This window comes from Misgurnus anguillicaudatus, chromosome 19 (genome assembly GCF_027580225.2).
Source record: "Misgurnus anguillicaudatus chromosome 19, ASM2758022v2, whole genome shotgun sequence".
Classification (NCBI taxonomy): Eukaryota; Metazoa; Chordata; class Actinopteri; order Cypriniformes; family Cobitidae; genus Misgurnus; species Misgurnus anguillicaudatus.
The window spans coordinates 11,828,765-11,852,908 of NC_073355.2; the positions used below are offsets into that span (position 1 = coordinate 11,828,765).

A 24,144-nucleotide genomic window follows, 5' to 3' on the forward strand; every position below is an offset into this window, starting at 1 on the left:
ATGTTTTCTGACTGTTGCGGTAATGAGATTTTTTAGGACTAATTTTTTAAATTATGTTACAAAAAGTGTTAAATGATAAGTAAAAGTTTTTAAATTAATGTTCCCATTTACTCCAGACTTTGTTTTTTCAATGTCTGGTGGGAAAAAAAAAAAGTAAATTTAAGCAATTTTTACATTTTTTACAGCCGTGTTACAATTAACAACGCAATAGTTTGTGCCGCGCTCACCCCTACAACTAACTTTAGTGGTTTCTCGCATCTGAGCCCATTCCTTTAAAACAGAGATATCTCAAACTATTCGGCTTGTGCCCCCCCCCCTTGTGTAGGGTGCATCCCTTCGTTGCCCCCGAAATAAATTTCATGACATAAACCAATCTAAATAAAAAAATTAAACAAAACATATTAAATTATACATTTTTGTGCTGTTTGTTAGCTTTATTATTATTTTTTAGTCTAAATTATCATAAATTCTGTGTAATTAATGTATTTTATAAAATGAAAACCATCACCTTAAAGTAAACGGTTCCCTGTTTGGTTATTTAACAAACTAATGTTCAAAGAACTATTCTATAAAATTCCCCAAAGTTCTATTATATATCAACATAAACATTCCCAGAACATGAGGTTTTTGTGTGACCCCTTAATAAGCACTTTAGACATTTTCAAATGGTATTTTTTGTTTTAATATTTTTGTTGCTTTATAACTATAACTCTCTCAGAGCATACTGGTGCCATCTATTTTTACTGGTGTTCCTGTTTAACCTCAGGATATTGCATCCAGTACAAACCCAGAATTGAGTTGGCAGGACTGAACAATAATTTAATGTAGATTTGGATACATATGTGAAAACATATGAGTTGTGTCAGTACGTTTCATTTTTATGTTCCACGATTTATGTTTTATGTTAACACTCAATTTAAACATGTTTAAAACATTATAGGGTTCCAAGAACTCAGACATTGCATTCATTCCTTTTGGAAAATCTAGCTGTCTTGCTCAAAGTTGACATACCTTTACATCCAACCAGCTATATAGTAAATAATATATAGATACACTGCGTCCTCTAGTGGATGAAGGACCACATGACAAGCTCTGATGGTTTACATTAAAGGGACAGTTCACACAAAAATAAAAAAAATGTGTCATCATTTACTCATCATCATGGTGTTGTAAACCTGAATGAATATATTTTTTATGAACACAAAGGAAGATATTTTGATAAATGATGGTGAGCACACACCTCATTGACTTCAACAGTAGGAAAAACAAATATGATGCGATTCAACTTTGTGCTTACCATCATTTATCAAAATGTCTTCATTATTTATCACAATACTTCCTTAATATTTGTTTTGAAAGTCAATGTTTACAATCATCTGTGTGATAACCATCATATCTTCTTTTGTGTTTATCAAAATAGAATAAAAACTCATACCGGTTTAGAACAACATGAGGGTGAGTAAATGATGACAGAATTTTCATTTTTATGTGAACTATCCCTTTAACAGTGAAAATAACACTCAGACAGAAGAGTCCTGTCGCCGGTTGCACAAACATAGCTGGTAAGTTAAGAATGTGTCAAGCATTATTCTGACCAACTAGCAATTAGTTAGGGCTAATCAGTCTTATTTTTTTAGATTGAAATGAGGTCAGTCTACTTCTTTATGTTACAGACTTGAAAACAGTTATGATCAGTTTTAAAGAAAACCAAATGATGACTAAAGAGTTGATGCCACGGGCCACTGATATTTATCATCTTAAGCATTATTAACACAAGAGAAAGTGCAGAGTACATCACACAGAGCTCACATTTCTGAGCATGACAAATGAAGGTTTATGATGTGGTCCTGAGGTAAGAGCCGTGACTAAATCTAAGCATCAGATAAAAGACACTGACTGTGAAGCTCAAATGACAGCCATTATACAATACAAATAATGTCTGTGCAGTGACCATCTATCAAAGGGCTTCAAATTATTGGTTCAGCGCAATGTCTTGGATAAAACGTTAAATTGTAGCTTTACAGTCCTCAAAAATAAAACAAAGAAATTCAATATTATTTTAGTAAATGGTGTGGGTTTAGACCTGTACAGTCAGAATTAAACACCGGAAACATAGGATGACTACTCATTTTTATCGTTATGTAAATGACCAACTTTGCAACCATAAATCTTAGTAGCTTTAAACTGTTTGCATACATCTCATTGCATGTTTAATTCAGCCAGTATCGCACAGGTTTGCATTAATAATATGATCTATTTAATGTGTCAAATATGTGAATCTTTGGCAGGCAAACTGATCAGTTAACAAGTCAAGATATGTTAAAAATTTTGATCTATATTGATTTCATTATTAGCATAGTCTACTAGTGAGATATTGCAGTATAAAAATGGCAACGTGTATCCCAAAACCACATGCTTCCATTATCAAGCAGTTTGACCAATGATGGCTATATAAGACTTTCATACTGTCAGTACAAATCAGATTTTTCTACATTAAGTAAGTGTGAATGGCAAGTCCATTTCAAGCTACATTCATGTGGTTTGAAATCCTGGAAATGCAGGATTCTGGAAATCGGTTTTAGTTTTGAACAATCGAATTTAGCATAGCTTTTTACACCACATAAAACGTAAGAACGTCAAACGTCACTGCGAAGAATGTTTTTTTTTTGTGTTGTTGATGTGCGAGTGGAGACAGCATAAAGGAATAAAACCGCTTATGCCAGCCTCGTCACATATTGTCATATTGCAAGACAAAATTAATCAGATATAATAAAAAGGAAATAAAGGAAGTCATTGTTTAAACAACGTATTTTTATTGGAACCACACATGTGTCATTTTACGATTGGAATCACTTCCATAGCAGAAGCATTTAGACCAGACTATACAAAGCTCATAGGCACTGCTAATAAATTACAGTTCAGAAATAGGCTTGTGTGGCCAGTATGGATGTTTGACCTTGTCCAGCTTGGTCTCTGGGAAGGTGTGGTTGAGATCTTCAATGGTCATCTGTTCAAATGGAATCATGTTCCTGAACTTCCCAAGCTGCAATCACAGAAATCATATGAAAATTGTATTGTTTAATAAAAGAACATATATTATGAATTTCTTTATCAATGTTCAAAAATGCCAAAGATTTTGGGGAAGTTTACAGAACCATATTAAGTAGTTTATATAAATGCACTCGTTTAAGCTAGGGGGTCGACCGATAATCGATCTGGCCGATTATCGACATCGTCATTTTAAAAGCCGTTTTGCTGATGAAGTAATGTAATTTTGAAATGTGCTATTTGGCTCTAATGCAGCCAAAAATTGAGTGAGAGACGTCGGAACACGGAACAGGGCACTCTAGTCAGTTGCCTAGCGTAATGCGCGCCCACCGCCCATCTGATTTTTTGAGAGTCAAGAGTCTGGCCAATCAGCGCAGAAGGCTAAAGACACCAACGAAAGCGATTGCTAACTGAAACTGCTTTGCAATGATTTCGCTTTGCAAGCGAGCTGGACACAGCAATACAAGAGTTTAGCAGGCGTTTCAGGCAGTTGACCGAGCTGGCATTTGCACGTCATGCCATTTCAAAAATACAAGCCATTTTAAAGCATAAAGAACTTGAGCACTTCGATATCAGTTAGTGCACTCTCATGCATGCGCACACAGCCACCTCTCAAGTTGCTCGCAACAAGTGTCAGACGAGGGGCAACCTTCCGATCTCTCTGATGAAGCCAATACAGAAGTGACTTAAACTGGAATTCATCGACCGGCCACTAGAGGCTGACTGAAAAGGGCGTTAATTCCCATAAACCCCCCCATGTTAAAATGCCCAACTATACAGTAGAAAATAATATGTTTACAGCATGGTACAAAAATAGTTTTTGGTCTGCACAGCTAATTTTGCCTTCCATGACAACTGTGAGGGGGTTACCCACATCCTGCACATTCTGCCTCTTTACCCATTTTTGGATATCCGAAAGTCAAGGTAGCAACGGCTGGCATTGCCTAATTTAAACTTCAAAATCGATCTTCAGAAACCTATAGATGACGCCACGGACACTACGTCCATCTTTTTTACAGTCTATGGTGTCAAACTAAGTTATTTTTCCAAACTTATTTATTACACACAAATGTTCAGATACACACACACAGGTATGCTTAAATGCTACCAAGTGTGCCTATAATCTGGTATTAATGTGGAGTGATTCAATTACTTACACTTTTCTTATTGATTATATAAATTCAAATTGTTTAGTTCAACGTTATATCCATAGGATAGTTCATCCATTGATGTGCAAGATGATTAACTGAATAGTTCTCCTATTGTATATGCAACAATTAAATCGTCAGAAAAGTATTAATTTATTCTATTTTTTTTTTTTAATAGGTTTTATGTATATATAGGTTTATGGGTGCTTCATGTTCTTTTTGTTATTTTTGTTTGTTTGTCCACAGCTGGATGAATTGAGGAGCAGCAAGTGACCCGCGCTGTCTAGATGAGTCGGATGTTTTCATAAAAATAAGAACATTAAACTCTCGTCTAGCGAATCCAATGCTGTAAATGGTCGTTAAATATCTAAAATGATCTTTATCTGCACGTTTCCTGAGAGGTGTACCGTCCCAAATCCATAATCTAAAGCAAAGATGCGTCATCATTCACTTTTTGGTTTCGTTTTTAAATCATTCAGAAATGATAGAAAATAGACTGCAAGACTTGCTTGATGTTAAAATAATTATTAAGAGAGATAAAGTTCGGGACCTGATTGATGTTAAAAGAGTTATTAAGAGTGACAAGGCTCAAAAGCGATGTCTGACGCAGAGATCTAAAACGCATGCATACAAACGTGCAAGTGTGTGACCCCGATATATAGACGTCTTACACAAAATTACAGTTTCAAAAATATCTGTTTTGACAAGAATTCACGCAGGTATGACCTATAATCTGTTATATCTGAAGTGAATTTTTGGATTAACTGTTATTATATTAAACCCTTGCATTAGCCTACAGGATCTTAAAGTGGTCTGTCTCAATGTCAAAATTAAACAATAAAAGAAAAACATTTAACAGATATTGATATCGTTTTTGCTCTGCATAAACAGGTGTAGTTCTGTCATGCTTTGTCAGATTCCAACAATTGTTTTGAAGTTTTTTAATAGAGAATGTTAAAATATAAATTACTAATTTTTGAAAATTTGCTCATCCCAACTAAATTTGCCAGCACAGGTCACAAATGATGCAGCAGCAGACAGAAATGGAGAAAGAACAAGGTCTTCTAAAGGGAAAATCATTTATAAAACTATGGTTGATTGTTCTGTTGAAAATGTAAACAGGCTGTTGTAGACATACATTTGCATATAGCATATATATTGACCAAATCCATGCTGATTAGAGCATTAAAAACTTGAAAAGTGTTACATTTAGGTAAATTTAGAACAGATAAAAATGTGCGATTAATTTGCGATTAATCGCGAGTTAACTCATGAAATCATGCGATTAATCTAGATTACATTTTTTAATCTATTGACAGCCCTAATTTTCACACCAGACATATCGGTTCAAAATGTATAAAGTTATCGATCTACATGATCTGTAATAATCGTTATCGACATCGGTCACTTATAATTTAAGCTATTGCTTGCAACCTAGTGTGGTTCAGTAAATATGGTCATTTTTATCATAAGTATGTAACTACAAATGGTACGAGTGCAAGTAGGTTTTAGTTTTCTTTACCAGCCATTCTGCACAAAAATGTGATACAGGGGTGGTGCAAACTGAACTTACCGCCTTTTCATACTCTGCAATACGAGCTTTAGATGATTCCAGATAGACTGCAGCCTTCTTGTTCTGGAAAAAAGCAAAAAGTAAGCGTACAACGTAAGGTAAAAGTACTGCTATCATCCATTCATAAAAGGAAATACACAAAATTAACCTTTTGCACTTTGCATTATCTTCACACTGACTGGGGCAGAAACACTGAACATGATGTTAAAATGTAGTTTAAAACTTGATAACTTTCATAACCATGTGTAGGCTAGGCTCATATGAAAAAATTAAAATCATTTCTTCTTGTACTATATTTTCTATGTATTTACTTCATATTTTCATCTACTGGCTGAATGTGAAAATGGATCCGCTAATTGAGAAAAAGAAATCACCTTTTAACGCATTTTAAATTAACTACATGAATTAAACTCTGTTAATATAATTGAAAATATCCTTCTGTGGTATCCATCTATAGTAATATCTATGCTGCAAAGAGCACGGCTGCTATACAAGTGATTGATCTGCAGTTGCTTGATTGTTTATATGGACTTCAGATCTTTATAATGAGAGCCTAACGTGTGAATTCTGAATAATAAAGACACTCACAGCCTCCTGCTCCTGTGCATCAATCTTTGCAGTTTGAGTATCCACTGGTTCAGGGACGCTCAATGCAGAAAACTGCAGAAATAAAACACTGTAAGACGCACTGCAGCAGAAGAAACCAAAGCAAAGACAAATCACTGCATCTCACCTTCTTCTCAAACTCATCCACCATGCCTGGTTTGGCTACAACGCTTCTGTAGAAACTCCAGTCAATTGCAGCTGGTTTCTCTGGCAAAGACGTAAGTCTGCAAGCAAATATTTAATATTTATTCAGTTCCTCAAAGTTCAGGTCCTGTCCAGCTATAAACTTCATTACCCTTTATCAAAGCCATCCATTTCTTGAATTCTTTTAAGGCGGTTCACAGGAACAGTTTACAAAATTGAACCGATCAAACTTTAGTTCCCAGTTGATGCAAAAGTAGTAGTATCATCGTGTTTATGCAAGAAAACAATGAATGAGTTATTTGAACTGGTTCGTTGAAATAAATCTTGCCATCTAAATGTAACTGTTGCTTAAAAGTTACATACTGTATCTAACACAAGGACAGTTCCTCGACCCTGAGCTATGATTTTGTTCAAGGACACAATGACACACTTTTATACTGCATGCTAAAAACCATATAATACATCCACGTAGTATGCAGCTATGCTGTTTATGTAGTAGTAAGTGGACGCACTTTGCTGAGATGGCATCACTGCGGGTCTTCAGGCTGTTGAACATGGCTCTCTGGTTTGGTGGGACCCTTTCGGCAAAAGCCAGCCAATCAATGGCCTTAACAGCTGCACGTCGCCCTGCCATCTTTCTGCTCCTGTCAAAACATTTAGTAAAGACCTGGTTATAAAGAATCATATTAACAAAAGCTTTTACAAATGTGATCTGTCATATGCAAAACAACAACAAATACATAAAGGGTTCAAGAAAGTGTTTACATGTTATTAATCAAATCCATAATGGCCGCTATCAATATTAAAGATCTATAAAATGTCAAACTTGTGTGCATATTTAGGTCAAACAGCAGCAAGACACGCTTAACACGTATAGACATTGTATGGATTTTTTATATAAACATCAATCCAATCTTAACTTTAATAATTTAATTTTATCATTAAAATAAATTAAGATAAATAAGAAACACAGAAAAGAAAATCTGCTGTTCGGCACAGAAGACGGCAAGACAAGGTCAGGATATGACTTATACGAGCTAAATGTAATAACCACCACCTGAAAACGAATAATTTGACATTAAGAATAACGATTGGGTTTAATGTTTACGGTAATCGAGATTAACACTATTAGGTTTGTAACGTTTACAATATTATTGCAATTCCATACGTACTTACTGCTCAAGGATCAAGCCGCCGCAATGACAGAAGCGTGATGGCCGCCGGAGAGCGGAAGCGCTGTTAAGAACACCGCGTCACTTTACTGACACCTAGCGGACTGGAGACACATTGCCATAAATACATACAGACTGCTAGCCACTCTCATGTCCACTAGATGTCAGAAAGAGACACAAATACTCCATAGATACACCCTAATGTTTATTCTCTAGTACCATTTTAATTGGTATTTTGTTAAACATTAAAGTCATATTGTTACAGAAGTACTATTTCTATTTTAAATAGCAATTTCAAACTATATGTAAATAATTACAACAGTTTAAAGCTAGTTAAGCAACTCTGATGTTCTTGTTTTTTTATGCTTGTACAGGGGTGTCCACTTCTCTGTTCTGGCTTGATCCAGTTTCTGGATGTATATTCAGCAAGGTAAATGTCTTAAGAAAGAAAAATATATTTTTTTTAAATGCACATGAAATTAGGACCTACAAATATTTTCAACTTTACCACAGTTAAAACGATTGCAACATTATAAATATTTTCATTGTTGTACATTAAACTGTTCATCAAATGCTACCCTGATGAAAATAATGATTCTATTTTAAAGATTGTAAAGTTTAAAATGCCAGTTAGGCTATTAATCCTAAGTAACCAAAGTATTTTAGACAGATTGTAAGGCCATTTTTTAACATGAGATAATCTAGTGGCCTGCAAGCTATGGTTACTGTTACATTTAGCTGAACTACAAAAAGTTTCAACACGGACAGTGATTAGACTAGACCTAGACTAAAATAAATGTAAGAGCTGTCCAAACTGAAAACAACTTGTACTGATATATCTTAAAATACATCGGTGCTCTTTGTTTTGTCTGAAAATGCACACCAGTAATGTTTTTAGTAAGGCATTTTTATATTTCCTAATTAAACTAAGGCCTAGTCCTGTTTTAAGATAATCCCTGTACAGCAAACCACCCCAATGTGTTTTAATGATTGTTTATACAGTCAAATCAGCATATATACCCATGCAAGAATAAACAAATGTAAGGACAAAAAATGTTATGAAAAAGTCTTTTCATATTTGGCAAATATGTCATATGGTATCTTTCACCAGCATTTAAGCATTTAATTAAGATTAATTAATTAAACATACATAGCAAACAGCCTAAAGAGATAAAGACCTTTCATGTTATATCTGCCCTAGTATGTTGACATGTTTTCTTGCATGTAAACTCTTGGGTGTTGGCTATTTTAGACACTGCCATTTTGTGCTGGTCTTGAATTTTATACAGTATGTGCCCACCAACCTGTTTGTGACTTGTGTTTTTGTTGATTTGTGTCAGGGTCATAAAACATTTTGAAAACGTGATTTTAAGCTTCTGTAAAATATTACAGTATGCCTTGCCTTTCCCCATAATGGCCTTTAAGAATATCAAGAACAGGCTGCTTAGTGATTACATTAATCCACACACAATAAATGAAATGGCTCACTTCATAGCTACAGCACTGAAGACAGATTTTAAAAGGCTTCTATTACATCTATTAAATGAATGCTTGAGTAATGCTCACATACAAACCTGCACTGCAAACTACAATATTCACAGTTTGTCATTATCTATTTTACAACAACAACAACAAGGTTGTTTAAAAAGTCGCATTTAGAACTGAAAGTTATTCAAGAACAATCGCAAAACATTTCCTGTAAGACCTCATCATAAGACCACCATAAATGATGGATGTCAAGTCTTTAAACAGCCTGCAGAATTGACGTGGGTGAGATGGACGACCTTCTGCCCACCTCATTTCCTCGCTCAGTTTACGTCAGACCTCATTAGTGATGAAGATCTCATAATGTAAAGTCCAGTCACGAGCTCACTCATCTGCGCGCGTTCACATCAGAGCGCGATCAGCTGTATTCAGGGAGTCTCGGGCTTCCCCGCTGTACTGAGCACTGCGCGTGCTGTTTACTCAACTGGGTCACCCTCGCACCAGGGCCAAGTGGTCAGCATCAGCACAGGAGAAGGGCCACTTAACGTCAAGTATGACATCTACGCATTGAAGGTGAGGATTAAACACCCTAGTTGTTCTGATTTATTCAACTGTAGCAGGTGTCTTAACAATGGTAAAAGTTTAGCAGGTACAGTATTTTTATCTCATATTTGTTGATATGTGCGAATATGGTTTTTGTAAAGGTGTAATTGTGTTATAAGTTATTCGCTTATCTGCCCATTACGAGCCATTTAAGTTTTAAAAAGTTTTATTGAAATGATTCGAACGCGAGGCGCGCGCAGGTGATGGCGTGTCAAACCGTTGTCATGGAGAACAGCGGGCGAAAAAAAGAAAAGAAGGTTGTATGACAATACATTTTTTATTAAATATATTAAAAAGAAAGTAAACATTTTGCAAGTGAAATTTGACTGTACATGTATACTAATAGTGAAATGAAATAGGATTTATTAAGCCTTGTTTTACTGTCAAATGCATATTCATACGAGATGAAGTGTGCAAATAATCAGCGAACAGCTCCTGACGTAATTATCTTTATACAAATACGTCATATTTTTTTATTAAACATATTAAAAAGAAAGTAAACATTTTGCAAGTGAAAGACTGTACATGTATAGTAGCCTAATGGTGGGGTAGCGAAGAAATTAAATATAATTTATTTAATATGAAGCTTTGTTTTACTGTGAAATGCATTCGAGATGAAGTGTGCAAATAATCAGAACAGCTCCTGACTTAATTATCTTTATATAAATACGTCATGTAAATTAAGAAAGATGAGATTAATTACAATATATATTACTATATAGTGTGAAAATAGCATATGGCCTACTGTGCTATAAATGTTCTTTAATTGTCATAAAATGACAAATCAATGTCAAATAAACTTAAGATAATACCAAAGATACCAAAGATGAATTGTACTATTATGCAACTATGGCATTTTGTTATGGTAAATGTGGTTACCATAATCTACTTTTCTGTATTACTATGCATGTTTATGCTAACATGGTGAGGAAGGATCCCTGTAAAATATATAATGTTTTTCACAATCATGTGACTGACATAAATATAATGACATGTGCAGATGTGCATATAATATAATATAATATAATATAATATAATATAATATATTATAATATTCTTTCTTAATATAGCAATTTTTTGTTGTTGATGGGTCTCAGGAGATTACCTTTCCAACACAAAGGATCTAAAGAGTATCAGGTTACTCGCCACTCATTCTCACAATACTCAGCAAATGATGTTAATGCTGGTGACAATTTCCATGGAAATTTTTAAAACAGAAAAGCTTCTAGCAGGTTTTATTAAATTGTATTTATTTATTTTTCCATAAAGTCATGGAAACATTCGTCTGATGTTTATTCATATATTATTATAATGTGCATATTGTCTCTATATTTACTGGTTTTGTTGTCATCTCATCCTGGCAGGCAACTGAGGAAAGTGAGGAGAGGGCTCTTAGCTGAACACAATGACAGACAATGTGATAGTATATCAGACTCAGCAGATAAGACAAAGCAATGAGCATGGAGTGCTCCGGAGAAGAGACAGCACTGATGCTGACACGAAGAGCAGAAGGTCCTCTTTGCTGGCCGTACAAGCAGAAACCGGACTGGGAGAGACAGCAAGTGGTGAGTCAGAGGAACCAGACCAACAGGATCCATCCATCTCCATTCCTGACATGCAGCATCATTCCAGCGGAGGAGAAACAGACGGTCGTGGTGGGCATGTGGCGCCCGATGGTGGCTGGGGCTGGGTGGTGCTTGCGGCCACTGTCTTGGTCTTGGCATTGACTCTGGCGTTCCCTTCTTGCATTGGGATCTTTTACACAGACTTGCAGAACGACTTTAAAGCCAGCAACACAGAAACGGCGTTGGTACCAGCCATCATGATGGGCGTGCTGCATGCAGGCGGTAGGGAGGTGCTCTGACATCATCAGTACTATTATGATAGCATTTGGTCTGCTGATGTTATCTTTACAGCCTTCCCACATTCACATTCATGACAAAGCCAGATACAATATCCTTTAGAAAACACTTCTATCAGGTTACTGTAATTAATCAGGGGCATGTTGTTTCTCAATACACCGAAGAAGAGAAAATGAGATCTTTTTCATAATATGAAAGAAAAGCAAACACAAAGGTCAGAGAATGATAGTGGTGGTCTGTTTGCTTACAGACGGGTAGGGCCTTGACTAAATGTGCAAAGATAACAACAGGGATGCTTAAATCACCTGATCGTGTCAATTGGGTAGACTTCACAGAGTATTCAGATTTTAGAGTATTGAGATTATATATGGTTGGAAATACATGCAGTTCATTTAGTAAAACAAGTTTTGTTATACTAAATACAAGAGTGAGGGCTTAAGTTTATCAACCTAATTAGTGATAACTAGGCAGTATAAATAATATAAAGTGCATCACATATCTGATTGCTACAGTGCATAGCCATTAATTACATAACAGTTGCAAACTGTTGAATATTAAAGTCATTTATTCACATATTTTAACAAATATTTAATTTTTATAATTAAATATAGTATTTTGGCCAATTATGTGATTTTTGACCCTGAACCACAAAACCAGGGGCAAGGGTTTTAAAATTGAGATGAATACATCATCAAGCTGAATAAAAAGAATAAAGCTTTCCATTGATTTATGGTTTGTTAGCATATGACAATATTTGGCTGAGATACAACTATTTTAAAATATCTGGAATATGAGGGTGCAAAAAAGCAAAATATTGAGAAAATCACCTTTAAAATTGTCAAAAGGAAGTCCTTCGCAACACATATTACTGATAAATACATTTCTTATGTATTTACGGTAGGAAATGTATATGATCTTTACTTAATATCCTAATAATATTTTTGGCATAAAATATCAATAATTTTGACCCATACAACATGCACATGTACCTTTATAGACCATTTTGCAGGATATAAACAACACTGGTCCAGAAGCACTTCCTGATTTTAGTTTTTTAACAATTAACAAAATATTAAAATAAATAGTATTAGAACAAAATACAGACAACAGAAAATTTAGAACTGTTTAGAAATGTAAAATAAATATAAATGAAAAAAACTTAAAAACAACAGGATGTGCTTCTGGACCAGTTTTGTTTACATCTTGCAAAACATGGTCATTTTACTATATTTATTTATATGCAGTATATGAAGATAAGTATGTGATGTCATGAAAAACCCTTATTGCACTCTGTTTGATGATACTGAAGAACGAATATTAAGTCTCTGGAACAGTCATTGTTTCTCTGTGAGAAATGTTAACTTTTCCAATCCTTCTCCTCTGCTGCCAAGTTAGAGCCAAAGACAATATTAAGGTGATCCCATAAGTTCATTTTCACACAGCGCCATGATGCCATTTATTTAAGAAGGGCCAATGTTTAATCCACCTGAGGCTTAGTAAAACGCTTTGCGACATAAGAAGCAATTTTCACTATAAAGTGGATTTATTAAGTGTTACATTAAATCAGTCATATAATCAAGGTGTTTATTTCACCAAAACAGAAAAGGGGATAAAGTGATGATGATATTTCTGTAACTTGTTTTCATGCCTGGTGTCTTGGGATGTGATGCTCTCTGATAACCGAGTCGATCTGTTTAAAGGTGTTAAAATATATGGAAGCCACGTGGCACCTTAAAAACCTTGCTGTGTTTGTTTGAGCAGAAAGGTGCTGGGCAAGTGGTGCTATATTTTTTTTTTAAAAACCTTGAACTATAAACTTTTGTCAAGTTCTGGTTTGCCTTACAGTAAATTACAGTTGTAATGCGTTGTTATTTTAACACGTTGTTGGGTGAATTTTTAACATTTTCTGGGTTCATTTAACCATCAGCTGAGTTTGCCCCTTTTTGATCCAACGCTGGGTTGAAAATAACCCAGGATTTTTAAGAGTGTTGGGCACAGATATTCCCCTCAAACTATTACAATTTCAATCAAACATTTTAAAGGAAATGTAACAAGCAGCAATGTGTAGTCAAGCAATTAAAGCCCTTCAGAGACAAAACTGGGGACAGTTCATCCTTTTTAATAAACAATATTGATATGCATTTATTAAAGGTGCAGTGTGTAAATTTTATGAGGATCTCTTGACAGAAATGCAATATAATATACATACCTAAATTATCAGTGGTGTACACTCACCTAAAGGATTATTAGGAACACCTGTTCAATTTCTCATTAATGCAACTATCTAATCAACCACTCAATAACATGGCAGTTGCTTCAATGCATTTAGGGGTGTGGTCCTGGTCAAGACAATCTCCTAAACTCCAAACTGGATGTCAGAATGGGAAAGAAAAGGAATTGAAGCAATTTTGTTGCATGGTTGTTGGTGCCAGACGAGGGATTACTGGGATTTTCACGCACAACTATTTCTAGGGTTTACAAAGAATGGTGTAAAAAGGGAAAAATATTCAGTATGCGGCAGTCCTGTGGGCGAAAATGCCCTGTTGATGCTAGAGGTCAGAGAGGAATGGGCCGACTGATTCAACCTGAGCAACTTTGACTGAAATAACCACTTGTTACAACCGAGGTATGCAGCAAAGCATTTGTGAAGCCACAACACGCACAACCTTGAAGCGGATGGGCTACAACAGCAGAAGACCCCACCGGGTACCACTCCTCTCCACCACAAATAGAAAAAAGAGGCTACAATTTGCACGAGCTCACCAAAATTAGACAGTTGAAGACTGGAAAAATGTTGCCTGGTCTGATGAGTCTTGATTTCTGTTGAGACATTCAGATGGTAGATTTCAAATTTGGCGTAAACAGAATGAGAACATGGATCCATCATGCCTTGTTACCACTGTGCAGGCTGGTGGTGGTGGTGTAATGGTGTGGAGGATGTTTTCTTGGCACACTTTAGGCCCCTTAGTGCCAATTGTGCATCGTTTAAATGCCACAGCCTACCTGAGCATTGTTTCTGACCATGTCCATCCCTTTATGACCACCATGTACCCATCCTCTGATGGCTACTTCCAGCAAGATAATGTGGCAGCTACCATAGCTTCTGTATGTGCTTCAAAAGGAAGGGGTGAGCTGTGGACTGTAATTCGCAATCTCACCACTAGATGCCACTAAAATCTACAGAGTGGACCTTTAAATAAGTGAATAAATGCATTGTGATTTACTGTTTTTCTAAATAAAATCATTCTACATTATGTGAAGAGCATTATGTGCAAATATAAACTTGATATCTTAAATATTAACTGAGTAGGTTGAAATCTATGTGAAATCAATGATTGAAATCAAACTTTGCTCCTAAGATTATGAGACCTTAGCTTGGATTTCTTAGACAGGGTCACAAATATATTTTGAATGGGTTTTGTAATTTATTCATATTATAATTTATAATATATCTTACAAATCAAATTGATCATTTTGACTTTCGAGACTTGATTTTTTTTACCTTTACACCCCCGCAAAGTAGAGATGAGAAATTGTGCATACAGGTTATGTATAGGAAAACTTTACCAGCAGCTGTGTTTGCATCCCTATCAGCCTGTAGCAAGGAAACCACATGAATTAACCAGAAATGTTCTTGCCAATACTACCTAAATGCAGAGACAGAAAATGTAAATAGCAAGTATTTAGAGGAAAGCAGATGCTTTTACATCTGCATATATTTGCAAACATTGAAAGGGATAATCAATAAATCAAATGCAGCAATTGTGTGCACACTTCCACCTAATGTCTGCTTTTCGGACCAGCCTTGATCATTATTGTTCATAGTACAATGGCATTGTCTTTCCGCAGGCCCGATATGTAGCGTACTCGTGGAGTGCTGCGGTTGCCGTGCGACAATAATCATCGGCGGCTTTCTGAGCGGTGTGGGAATGGCGGCCAGTTCGTTTGCACAGACAATGATACAGCTGTATATCACTGCCGGCATTATCACAGGTGGGTGATAATGATTTGCTTTTTCCAATAGCCAACATTATAAAAGGACTGAGTTGTACTCTTTCTTTTTAGGAATGGGATTCTCTTTGTCTTTCCAACCATCCATCACCATGTTGGGCCACTACTTTGTGCGCCGCAGGGCGTTTGCTAATGCCCTGTCGTCCACTGGCACTGCGCTTGGTCTCAGTACCCTACCCTTGCTGGCCAACGCTCTGCTCAGCAGGTTCGGTTGGCGAGGGAGCTTTCTGGTACTGGGAGGTGTTCTGCTAAACTGTTGCGTCTGTGGGGCTGTGATGCGTCCCCTCGGGGCCAAACCAAAGATAGATAAAACCAAACACACTGACGATCCCCACAGAAGAAGCAATAGTCTCTCTATTCATCAAGAAAGAGGGGGTCTTAAAGGTCGCCTGCGGACAACTCTCTCCACACTCATGCCTTTCATGCGCAGGCACATGGCTTTTGACCTCCTGTGCAGTAACTCTCGCTTTCGTGCCTACGCTCTTGGGGTATCTTGGATGATGGTTGGTTTCGTGGTGCCCCTCGTTTACCTGGTTCCATACGCCACCTCTTACGGTATAGAGCAAGACCGAGCTGCTCTGCTGATGGCTGTCCTTGGCTTGGTGAACGTCATAGTTCGGCCAGCTTCAGCGCTCGTGTTCGGCCTGCCTCGTTTCCAGGGTAACCACAGCTTCGCTTACCTGTTTGCCACTGCGGTGCTGATCAACGGATTGAGCAACTGCATCTGTGGGATAGCGACAGGTTTTCCGTTATTGATGGCATATGTAATAGTCTTTGGCTTTTCCATGAGCATCATCGGCTCTTTGATGTTCACCGTACTAATGGAGACGGTGGAGATGAGTCGCTTCCCGTCAGCCCTGGGCCTCCTCAGCATTATGGAGAGCGTTATGCTATTGATCAGCCCACCATTAGCAGGTGATGAGCTTTACTAATGTGCATTACATGTTTGTGTATGTGTGATTTATACAGTAAGCTACATGTAAAGCCTCTGCCTGTTTGCATTTGTAAAAGCGAAAATTTGGCCGACATTTATTTTAAATAATTTGAGATTGAATGCATTTACAGAAGAGACGTGTTTTGTCCAGCTTGCATGTTCTTGATGTGCTTGATGCCATGCCGGTCCTGAGGCAAAGGGGCTTTTTGAATGACTAAAGCAGTTTTTAACTAAAACAGAAACTTTAGATTTGTTTTAACTGTTTATTTGCATAACAGTGGCATTTTGTGGACACAAGCTTTTAAAATTGTGTCTCAAAGTGCAAGTTTTTGAAAGTGACACCATTATTAAAGGTATAGCGGAGGATTTTCTCAAATTTTAGAAAAGAACCACCTTCTCGACTTTTTAAAAAAATGCAATTGCGTAACAGTCCTGATTGACAACTAGGAGGACCAATAGTATTGATGATCCACCCGGAAAAATAAAATCTTCCGCTATACCTTTAAGTATAGTTCGGTTTTTAGGCGTACACGAGGGTTTTCTTGTTTTGCGTGACGCACATTTCGTCATCACAATAGTATGCACGCACTGTACGCACACTGCTGGATTTTTGTAACCGTGCAAACTTTGTACACGTAGGTCGAGTATGTAGGCTAGGAGAGGTATTGCAATTTGTCGCAATGTGCATGCGTTGAACGTATGTGTACACATATAAGTCAAATAAACTATGCTTTGCAAGGCTGTGCATTCGAATGTCGGAGAGCGTAAAAAACTAACTATACTCAAGGCTTTAGTGTAAATGACAAAAACACAAATTCTTAAAAACGATGATGTCATGCACATGCGTGTTACATGTTCAGACATTGTGTGATATCAACAACTACGGGACTAGCATGCTTAATACATCGTTTTTAGGAATTTTCGTACATCTGTGTGAACAGTTTTAGTTTTAACAATCTTGTTGTCTGTATGCGAAAAACGATGTTTCAGTATATTGTTGCAATGTAAATGTAGCCTAATGTTGCGTTCACACCAGCTGCGGTAGAGGCGTCAAGCACGAGTGATTTCAATGTTAAGTCAATGTGAAGACACGTTGACACGCGTCTGGATGTCTCGTGGCGCGAATGAGGCGTTTATCGCGGAGCGGGTAGACACGATTCTGCCTCATTTGCGCGTCTAGTTTGCGCGAATTGAGCGTTGCTGTGGCAAACGCGCGAGTTCAAAAATTTGAACTTTGTCGGAAAAACATGTCGTGTTAACCAATCAGGAGCTTGCTCTAGTAGTAACGTGATTACAGGAAGCGAGCGAATTCGCAGAAGCCCCTCCAATGACGCGAATTTCCGTGTGAATGTCTCGATGACTAGGATTTCACGCGTGAATGAAGTGAGTAAACTCAAAATGTTCAAGCAGCAAACTAGACGCGGTAGATGCGAGTTTTACACCTACAATGGGGCTGGTGTGAACCCACAGTACACAGAGGAGTTTACACCGCGGCTGGCATACACTCTCAGAAATAAAAGGTACAAAACTGTACCTTTTCTGTCACTGGGGCTGTACCCTTTCAAAAAGTACAGCTTTGCACCCAAGGATTTCATTTTAGTACCTCAGAGGTATATGATGGGACCAAAGAGAGCTTATTAGTACCTCAAAAATACATATTAGTATCTCAAAGATACATATTAGTACTAAAGGTTTACATATCTGTACCTAATGGTCCATACAATTACCTTCTTAAAGGGTGCTGCCCCACTGACAGCTAGGGTCCACATTTTGACTTCTTTCTAATAATGTAGGTAATCTACCCAAAATTGTATTCTGTTTTGTATCCCAGTTACAGAAAAGGTACAGTTTTGTACCTTTATTTCTGACAGTGTATGTTTTCAATGGAAACGCCACGCTTTTCAAAAAAGCCAGCAACTGGCGGGTTTTGTTGCGTTTTTTCCGCGCTCATCGCTGAGAGTTCAAAAATTTTCAACTTTGTGTGAAACGCTCAACTCATCAATGTCACTTCTCGGCCATCCAATCACAGTGGAGAAGGGGCGGGACAAAATTGACAACAACCAACCGCTGCATTTTGGAAGAATTTCACATGCACATCTGGGTTTACACAGATCTGCAAAGACGAATAAATACACAGTACTACATGTGCCAGGCCAGTAGATGGCGTTGTTATATTTTGAATAAACACTACACGCCTGCGCACATATACATTCTTTTATATAGAGTGATAAATACAAACAATTAAAATTGTAAAAACATCAAGCAGTTTTGTTTAAATGGACAATGATGTAGGTTTATTACGACAAGTGACCCTGGACTATAAAGCACCAACATTTTGTAAACTTTAAACTGTAAATACTCGCACATGCCACTGATTTTTTAAATTGTATTTATTTTATATAGCGCTTTTCACCATTGTTGATTATTCCAAAGCAGCTGTACATGAAACCAAGAAAACACAGAAAGCAAAGAACAAAAGCATAGAATTTTTTTATGTGCATGCGCATTGACGTTACATATACGTTAAAAAAGATTCACGTTTACGTAGTTTACATAAAGACGACATAGAAGGGTCGTTATCAAAAACTTTGAATTGTGTTTTAAAAGTATGCATTTTTAGCACTCCAAAATGTAATTGGTGTGTAAACGTACAGCCAAACCGCATAAAAAAACTTTCACTTTTTATGGTTAAAATCGTTGTGTAAACAGCCCCTAAGTTAGGTGTAAAGATCGTCAGAAGGGCTTTTCACACTGCCCTTTACCCTGGGTTATCTTCGTATTAAACCCCGCTTTTAACCCTAACCCCCCATTCAGATAGCCAGCGACCAGCAGTAGCAGAGCGACGCGATCTCATTCATTTCAATGGAAACCGGGCGACTTCCGGCGGTACGAGCGAAAGTGACCGTTGGCGACCGTATGGGCGTGTCCAGCGACGCGAGAAAGTTAAGAAAGTTTAGCTTTATGTAAATGTCGAGCGAATTTTGGGAGCGACTACCAATGAGAACGAAGCAGTGGAGTTCACGTCATCCTTCTCTCGTCAGTTATTGGCGTGGATGGTACTCATTTGTGTATGACAAGCAGATTTAGAAACGCCTCATTGAAAGAGACGAGCGACACACAGCAATGACATCGCTGGCTGTCTGAATACGGCGTAAGGAGTGTTTCACACTTAAGCCGGGTTATCCCCGAAATTAATCTAGGGTTCTTTTTTGAGGGTGCACGATGCGAAGCTTGTCACAACATGTATGTAGTCCGTCATGTGTGTGGCTCGTCATTTCAAAATATGTGTTCGGCACGTCATGTAAACTTATGTGCATCACGTGTGATGTCAAAATACGAGCCTGCTGCAGATGCATCTAAGGGGTTTATGATAAAAGAGGCGTTTGCCAGATACTCGCATAATCTCATGTGTAATCAGAGTTTAATGTTAAATTACTGTCTTGCGTGTATTTTGTGAACGTGAACTCTCAGGCTCGTATTTTGACAAGAGGCATGGTTCACATGAAAAGTCCTAGATTGTCAGTAATCCGGTCTCCACAAAAGCAAAACGTCAAGCACCTGGGGAGTCTATTACTCTCCTATTACTAGTGCCATTGAAACTCAAATGTCAAAGCACACAGTATGCCTGCCTGCCCTCACAGCCTTAGCTTGTGTGATCGGCTGTCCTCATCTCCTTATTCAACTGTAGGGTTCTGGACATAAACATCACATTTATTTTGGCCATATAGAGATTGATTTTTAGCTATACGAAAAATCTTTCAGACGTTTGTATTCAAAGCAACTTGCAGGTTATTTTCCATCATGTGTGTTTTTCAGCAGTGTCATTTGTGACCTTTTATTTTTTAGCAGGTATCCTGGTCGACAGCACTAAGCAATATGCCTACGTTTTTTTGTTTGCAGCTTCACCGGGTCCACAGCCGGTCTCTTCATCATGTTGTCATTCTACTGGCTGGACAGACAAAAGGACACAGATGCTAAGAGTCCTAAAGATACTAATCCTTTAAAGCCAAATACCAAAATGAACATTGACTGTGATTATAGTCGAGTGCCTTTATGTAGTAAAAATGTAAGAGACGTTGAGACTAACGTTTGAACCAAGAAACCACCTTAAGTGCATTTCAACATATTCATTTTGTTTACTCTGTGCATATGATAAACTCTCTAAGTTGTCTGTATACAGGTGATTGGACCAGAACAGGAAGATTCACAGGTCTTTTAAAAAGCTTATTTTTTATACCTACATACGTTCATTTGTTACTCTAGTCTACTTCCGGATTACTGACCCAGGTCAGTTTACTGTAACACAGTTTTTTAATAGCAGATTTTCCTTTGCACAAATAATGTAGGGCAGAGAATGTGTGAGATACTGTAGACGTGTGCAATGAATGATTTTTATTTTTATTATAGCTGCCTTATGTAATAAATGTAAGCAGTGCACTCTTGTACATTCTTGTTTTTTTTCTGTAAAAATCACTTTTAAATCAGTAATTTATTTATATATTTATAAAGAACATTTTATGATTGTTTTTCTTGTCTGTTATTTTTGTGGGTAGCCTGTGTCTGGGGGAAAAGCCAAATAATGGAATAATGATAGCTCACCAAAAAAGCAAATTAAATTAAATTGTAAGACACATATTAAGTAAAAATATTTTTTTAAATAGAATTGTAAGTAAACATCACAAGTACTTGTTCTTCTCAATGTATTTAATGAGAAAATGTCTTTATGAAGCAGCCCGTTAAACACTTGCGCCATCTTGTGGGATGTAAGTTTAAAACATCAGTTCTCGACCCCAAAAATATTGCTACTACATTTCAGGCTTCACTGCCTTGATATAATATTTATAAATACCCTAATAACAAAATAAATGGTAACATGGCATCATATGGCAATAGGTTTTTTGATAGTGGTAAGAAATTATTATTTATTACTGTCTATAAGCAGGTACTACTAGTACTTTAGACTGAATTGAATTGTTTAGTTCAGTTCAGTTCAGTTCAGTTTTATGTTGAATAAATCCTGAAACAAAATGAATCCAGAAATAATGAATGATGTGTGCCAGAAGCTTAGCAAAGAGTTCAGTGTATTCACAATTAAAATGAATAAATCCACTGTGTTTACAACAGTGAATCAAACTGCTGCTCTATGTTCTTGTGGGATTTATTTATTTCATCGGTCTTGAAGCCTGCAACCATATTGGTTCAATCATAAACCTTTCATTACTTAATGAATAGTCCACTTTGAATTAATCCACAAAACTTTTCCCAACTTTACTAGGAGCTCAAGCATGACATTTTAATAGATTTAAAGGAATATTCCATTTTCTTAAAAGAAAAATCCAGATAATTTACTCACCACCATGTCATCTAAATGTTGATGTCTTTCTTTGTTCAGTCGAGAAGAAATTATGTTTTTTTAGGAAAACATTGCAGGATTTTTCTCATTTTAATGGACTTTAATAGACACCAACAATTAATACTTAACTCAACACTTAGGCTAACAGTTTTTTACAACGGAGTTTCAAAGGACTATAAACAATCCCAAACGAGGCATAAGGGTCTTATCTAGCAAAACGATTGTCATTTTTGACAATAAAAATAACAAATATCCACTTTTAAAGCACAACTTCTCGTTTAGATCCGGTCGTCATGCGCTAGCGTGACCTCACGCAATACATCATGACGTCAAGAGGTCACAGAGGACTCCGCCCCAGTGTTTACAAGTGTGGTGAAAGAGGAGCGTTCCTACGTTGTTGTATGTCAACTGATACTAATTAATGTCTTTGTGTCTTGTGGCAGTTTATTGTTTAAATAATGGACCTGACCTAAACGAAAAGTTGTGCTTTAAAGGTGTATATTTGTTATTTTTCTTGTCAAAAATGACAATCGTTTTGCTAGATAAGACCATTATGCCCTGTTTGGGATTGTTTAGTCCTTTGAAACTCCGTTGAAAAAAACTGTTAAGTGTTGAGTTAAGTATTAATTGTTGGTGTCTATTAAAGTCCATTAAAATGAGAAAAATCCTGCAATGTTTTCCTAAAAAAAAAAAACATAATTTCTTATCGACTGAACAAAGAATGACATCAACATTTTGGATGACATTGTGGTGAGTAAATTATCTGGATTTTTCTTTTAAGAAAATGGAATATTCCTTTAATGCAAATTCCCTGCAATACCTTTATGAATCATTAGCTGTTTACCATTAAAACCATTACAAAAATCCTATCCACTAACATCTTACCATCAGAACCCAACATATAGTAGAGACCATCAGATACCTTTATACTTTCTTCTAAAACCAAAGCAATCATAACAATTAAATTCAATAGAATTTCTATTGTTTGTTTCAGCAGGGGTGTTGCACTTGGATAATTTAAAACAGACTGAAGATCTTTGCGCAACTTTTGGCACGTGCATTGTGTAAAATAAGAACATGACATTACAAGAAGGAAACAACCCAAGATCACTTGATGTGTGTGAGGTTTAAACAGCCACGAGAGGGCAGCAGTGTGGTGGTGGTCACCACAAACACATTTACAGTACAACACCGCATTTGCGCGTGAATGGTGGGTCAACGTCAACACCATCACCATATTGAGGTGAATAAACAGCCAAACCGCATAAAAAGGTATCCTATAAACACTCAAGTTATAGAAGAACTATTTTTAGCTGTAGCCTATGGTTCCCATAACATCTGAAGAATCTTTCTGTTTTACAAAAGGTTCTTTTTGTTATTAAAAAAGGTAAGAAATTATTCTTTAAAGAACCTTTGATTATAAGGCAGTGGCGGCCGGTGACTTTTTTATTCGAGGGCGCTTGATGCGAAGTTCGTCGCAACATGTAGTCCATCATGTGTGTGGTTCCTAATTTCAAAATATGTGTTCAGCATTTCGTTTGAGTGCATCACGTGTCTTGTCAAAATAAGTGCCTGCTGCAGATGCGTCTAAAGGGTTTATGATAAAAAAGACGCTCGCGTTTGCCAGATACGCATAATCTCATGCGTTATCAGAGCTTACTGTTAAGGAAGTGTCTGGTGTGTATTTTGTGAACGTGAGCGTCTCTTTTAACATAAATGATTTTGACTCGTGTGCAGCAGGCACTTATTTTGACAAAAAAACACGTGATGCACGTTTCACATGATGCAACAAACACATATTTTAAAAACACAACCAACACACACTCCGAACACATATTTTGAATTTGCACCCCTCGGATGAGCAGTCACGAGCCACCACTTTTGAAATGTTGAGGAACCAAAAATGTTTGGCATTGCTGTCAACACTCCTAAAATAAAGGTGCATTAAAGTTTCTTTAATACTTTGAAGAACCTTTATTTTTTTACCACAACTAACCTGTGAAACTGAAGACAAAACGATAAAATATATTGCTTTGACTTCGAAAACCATTTAGATTTTTTTTTATCAGTATCTCAAAGTGAATGAGTTGTATGCTGCACATGAACAAGTAATGTACTTAATTATATCAGATTAGGGATATCATTTTTTTAATCTTTACAATTCTATAAGGAAATATTTTCCATGTCTAACAAGTAAATGGAATC

At 36.7% G+C, this 24,144-nt stretch overlaps 2 protein-coding genes across 3 annotated transcripts; one reads left to right on the forward strand and one right to left on the reverse strand.

Moving 5' to 3' along the window:
• Positions 1-2,793: 2,793 nt before the first annotated feature.
• atp5pd (ATP synthase peripheral stalk subunit d) lies at positions 2,794-7,809 on the reverse strand. 2 transcript variants are annotated; one of them, XM_055187096.2, is made up of 6 exons: positions 7,696-7,809; positions 7,032-7,163; positions 6,503-6,599; positions 6,358-6,429; positions 5,770-5,832; positions 2,794-3,043 (listed from the first exon to the last, which is right to left on the reverse strand). In XM_055187096.2, exons 2-6 carry the CDS (start codon positions 7,151-7,153, stop codon positions 2,912-2,914), a joined length of 486 nt encoding a protein of 161 aa, XP_055043071.1. In that variant the 5' UTR covers positions 7,154-7,163; positions 7,696-7,809; the 3' UTR covers positions 2,794-2,911. The 2 variants fall into 2 exon arrangements, with proteins under 2 accessions (XP_055043071.1, XP_055043078.1); XM_055187103.2 differs by having other exon boundaries at positions 7,692-7,809.
• A 1,731-nt stretch (positions 7,810-9,540) lies between these two features.
• Positions 9,541-21,096, forward strand: slc16a5b (solute carrier family 16 member 5b). Its single transcript, XM_055187115.2, is given in 6 exon segments — positions 9,541-9,749; positions 11,144-11,626; positions 15,491-15,634; positions 15,707-16,567; positions 20,436-20,474; positions 20,477-21,096. Coding segments are annotated over 5 exon segments (1,689 nt in total). The 5' UTR covers positions 9,541-9,749; positions 11,144-11,184; the 3' UTR covers positions 20,680-21,096.
• Positions 21,097-24,144: the final 3,048 nt, after the last annotated feature.

Coding starts and splice junctions, on each gene's coding strand:
- atp5pd (XM_055187096.2), bottom strand. CDS start 7,153: ATGGCAGGGCGACGTGCAGCTGTTAAGGCCATTGATTGGCTGGCTTTT. Junction 6,600..7,031: donor AGTGATGCCATCTCAGCAAA/GTGCGTCCACTT, acceptor ATTTGCTTGCAG/ACTTACGTCTTTGCCAGAGA. Junction 3,044..5,769: donor TTGCAGAGTATGAAAAGGCG/GTAAGTTCAGTT, acceptor CTGTGATTGCAG/CTTGGGAAGTTCAGGAACAT.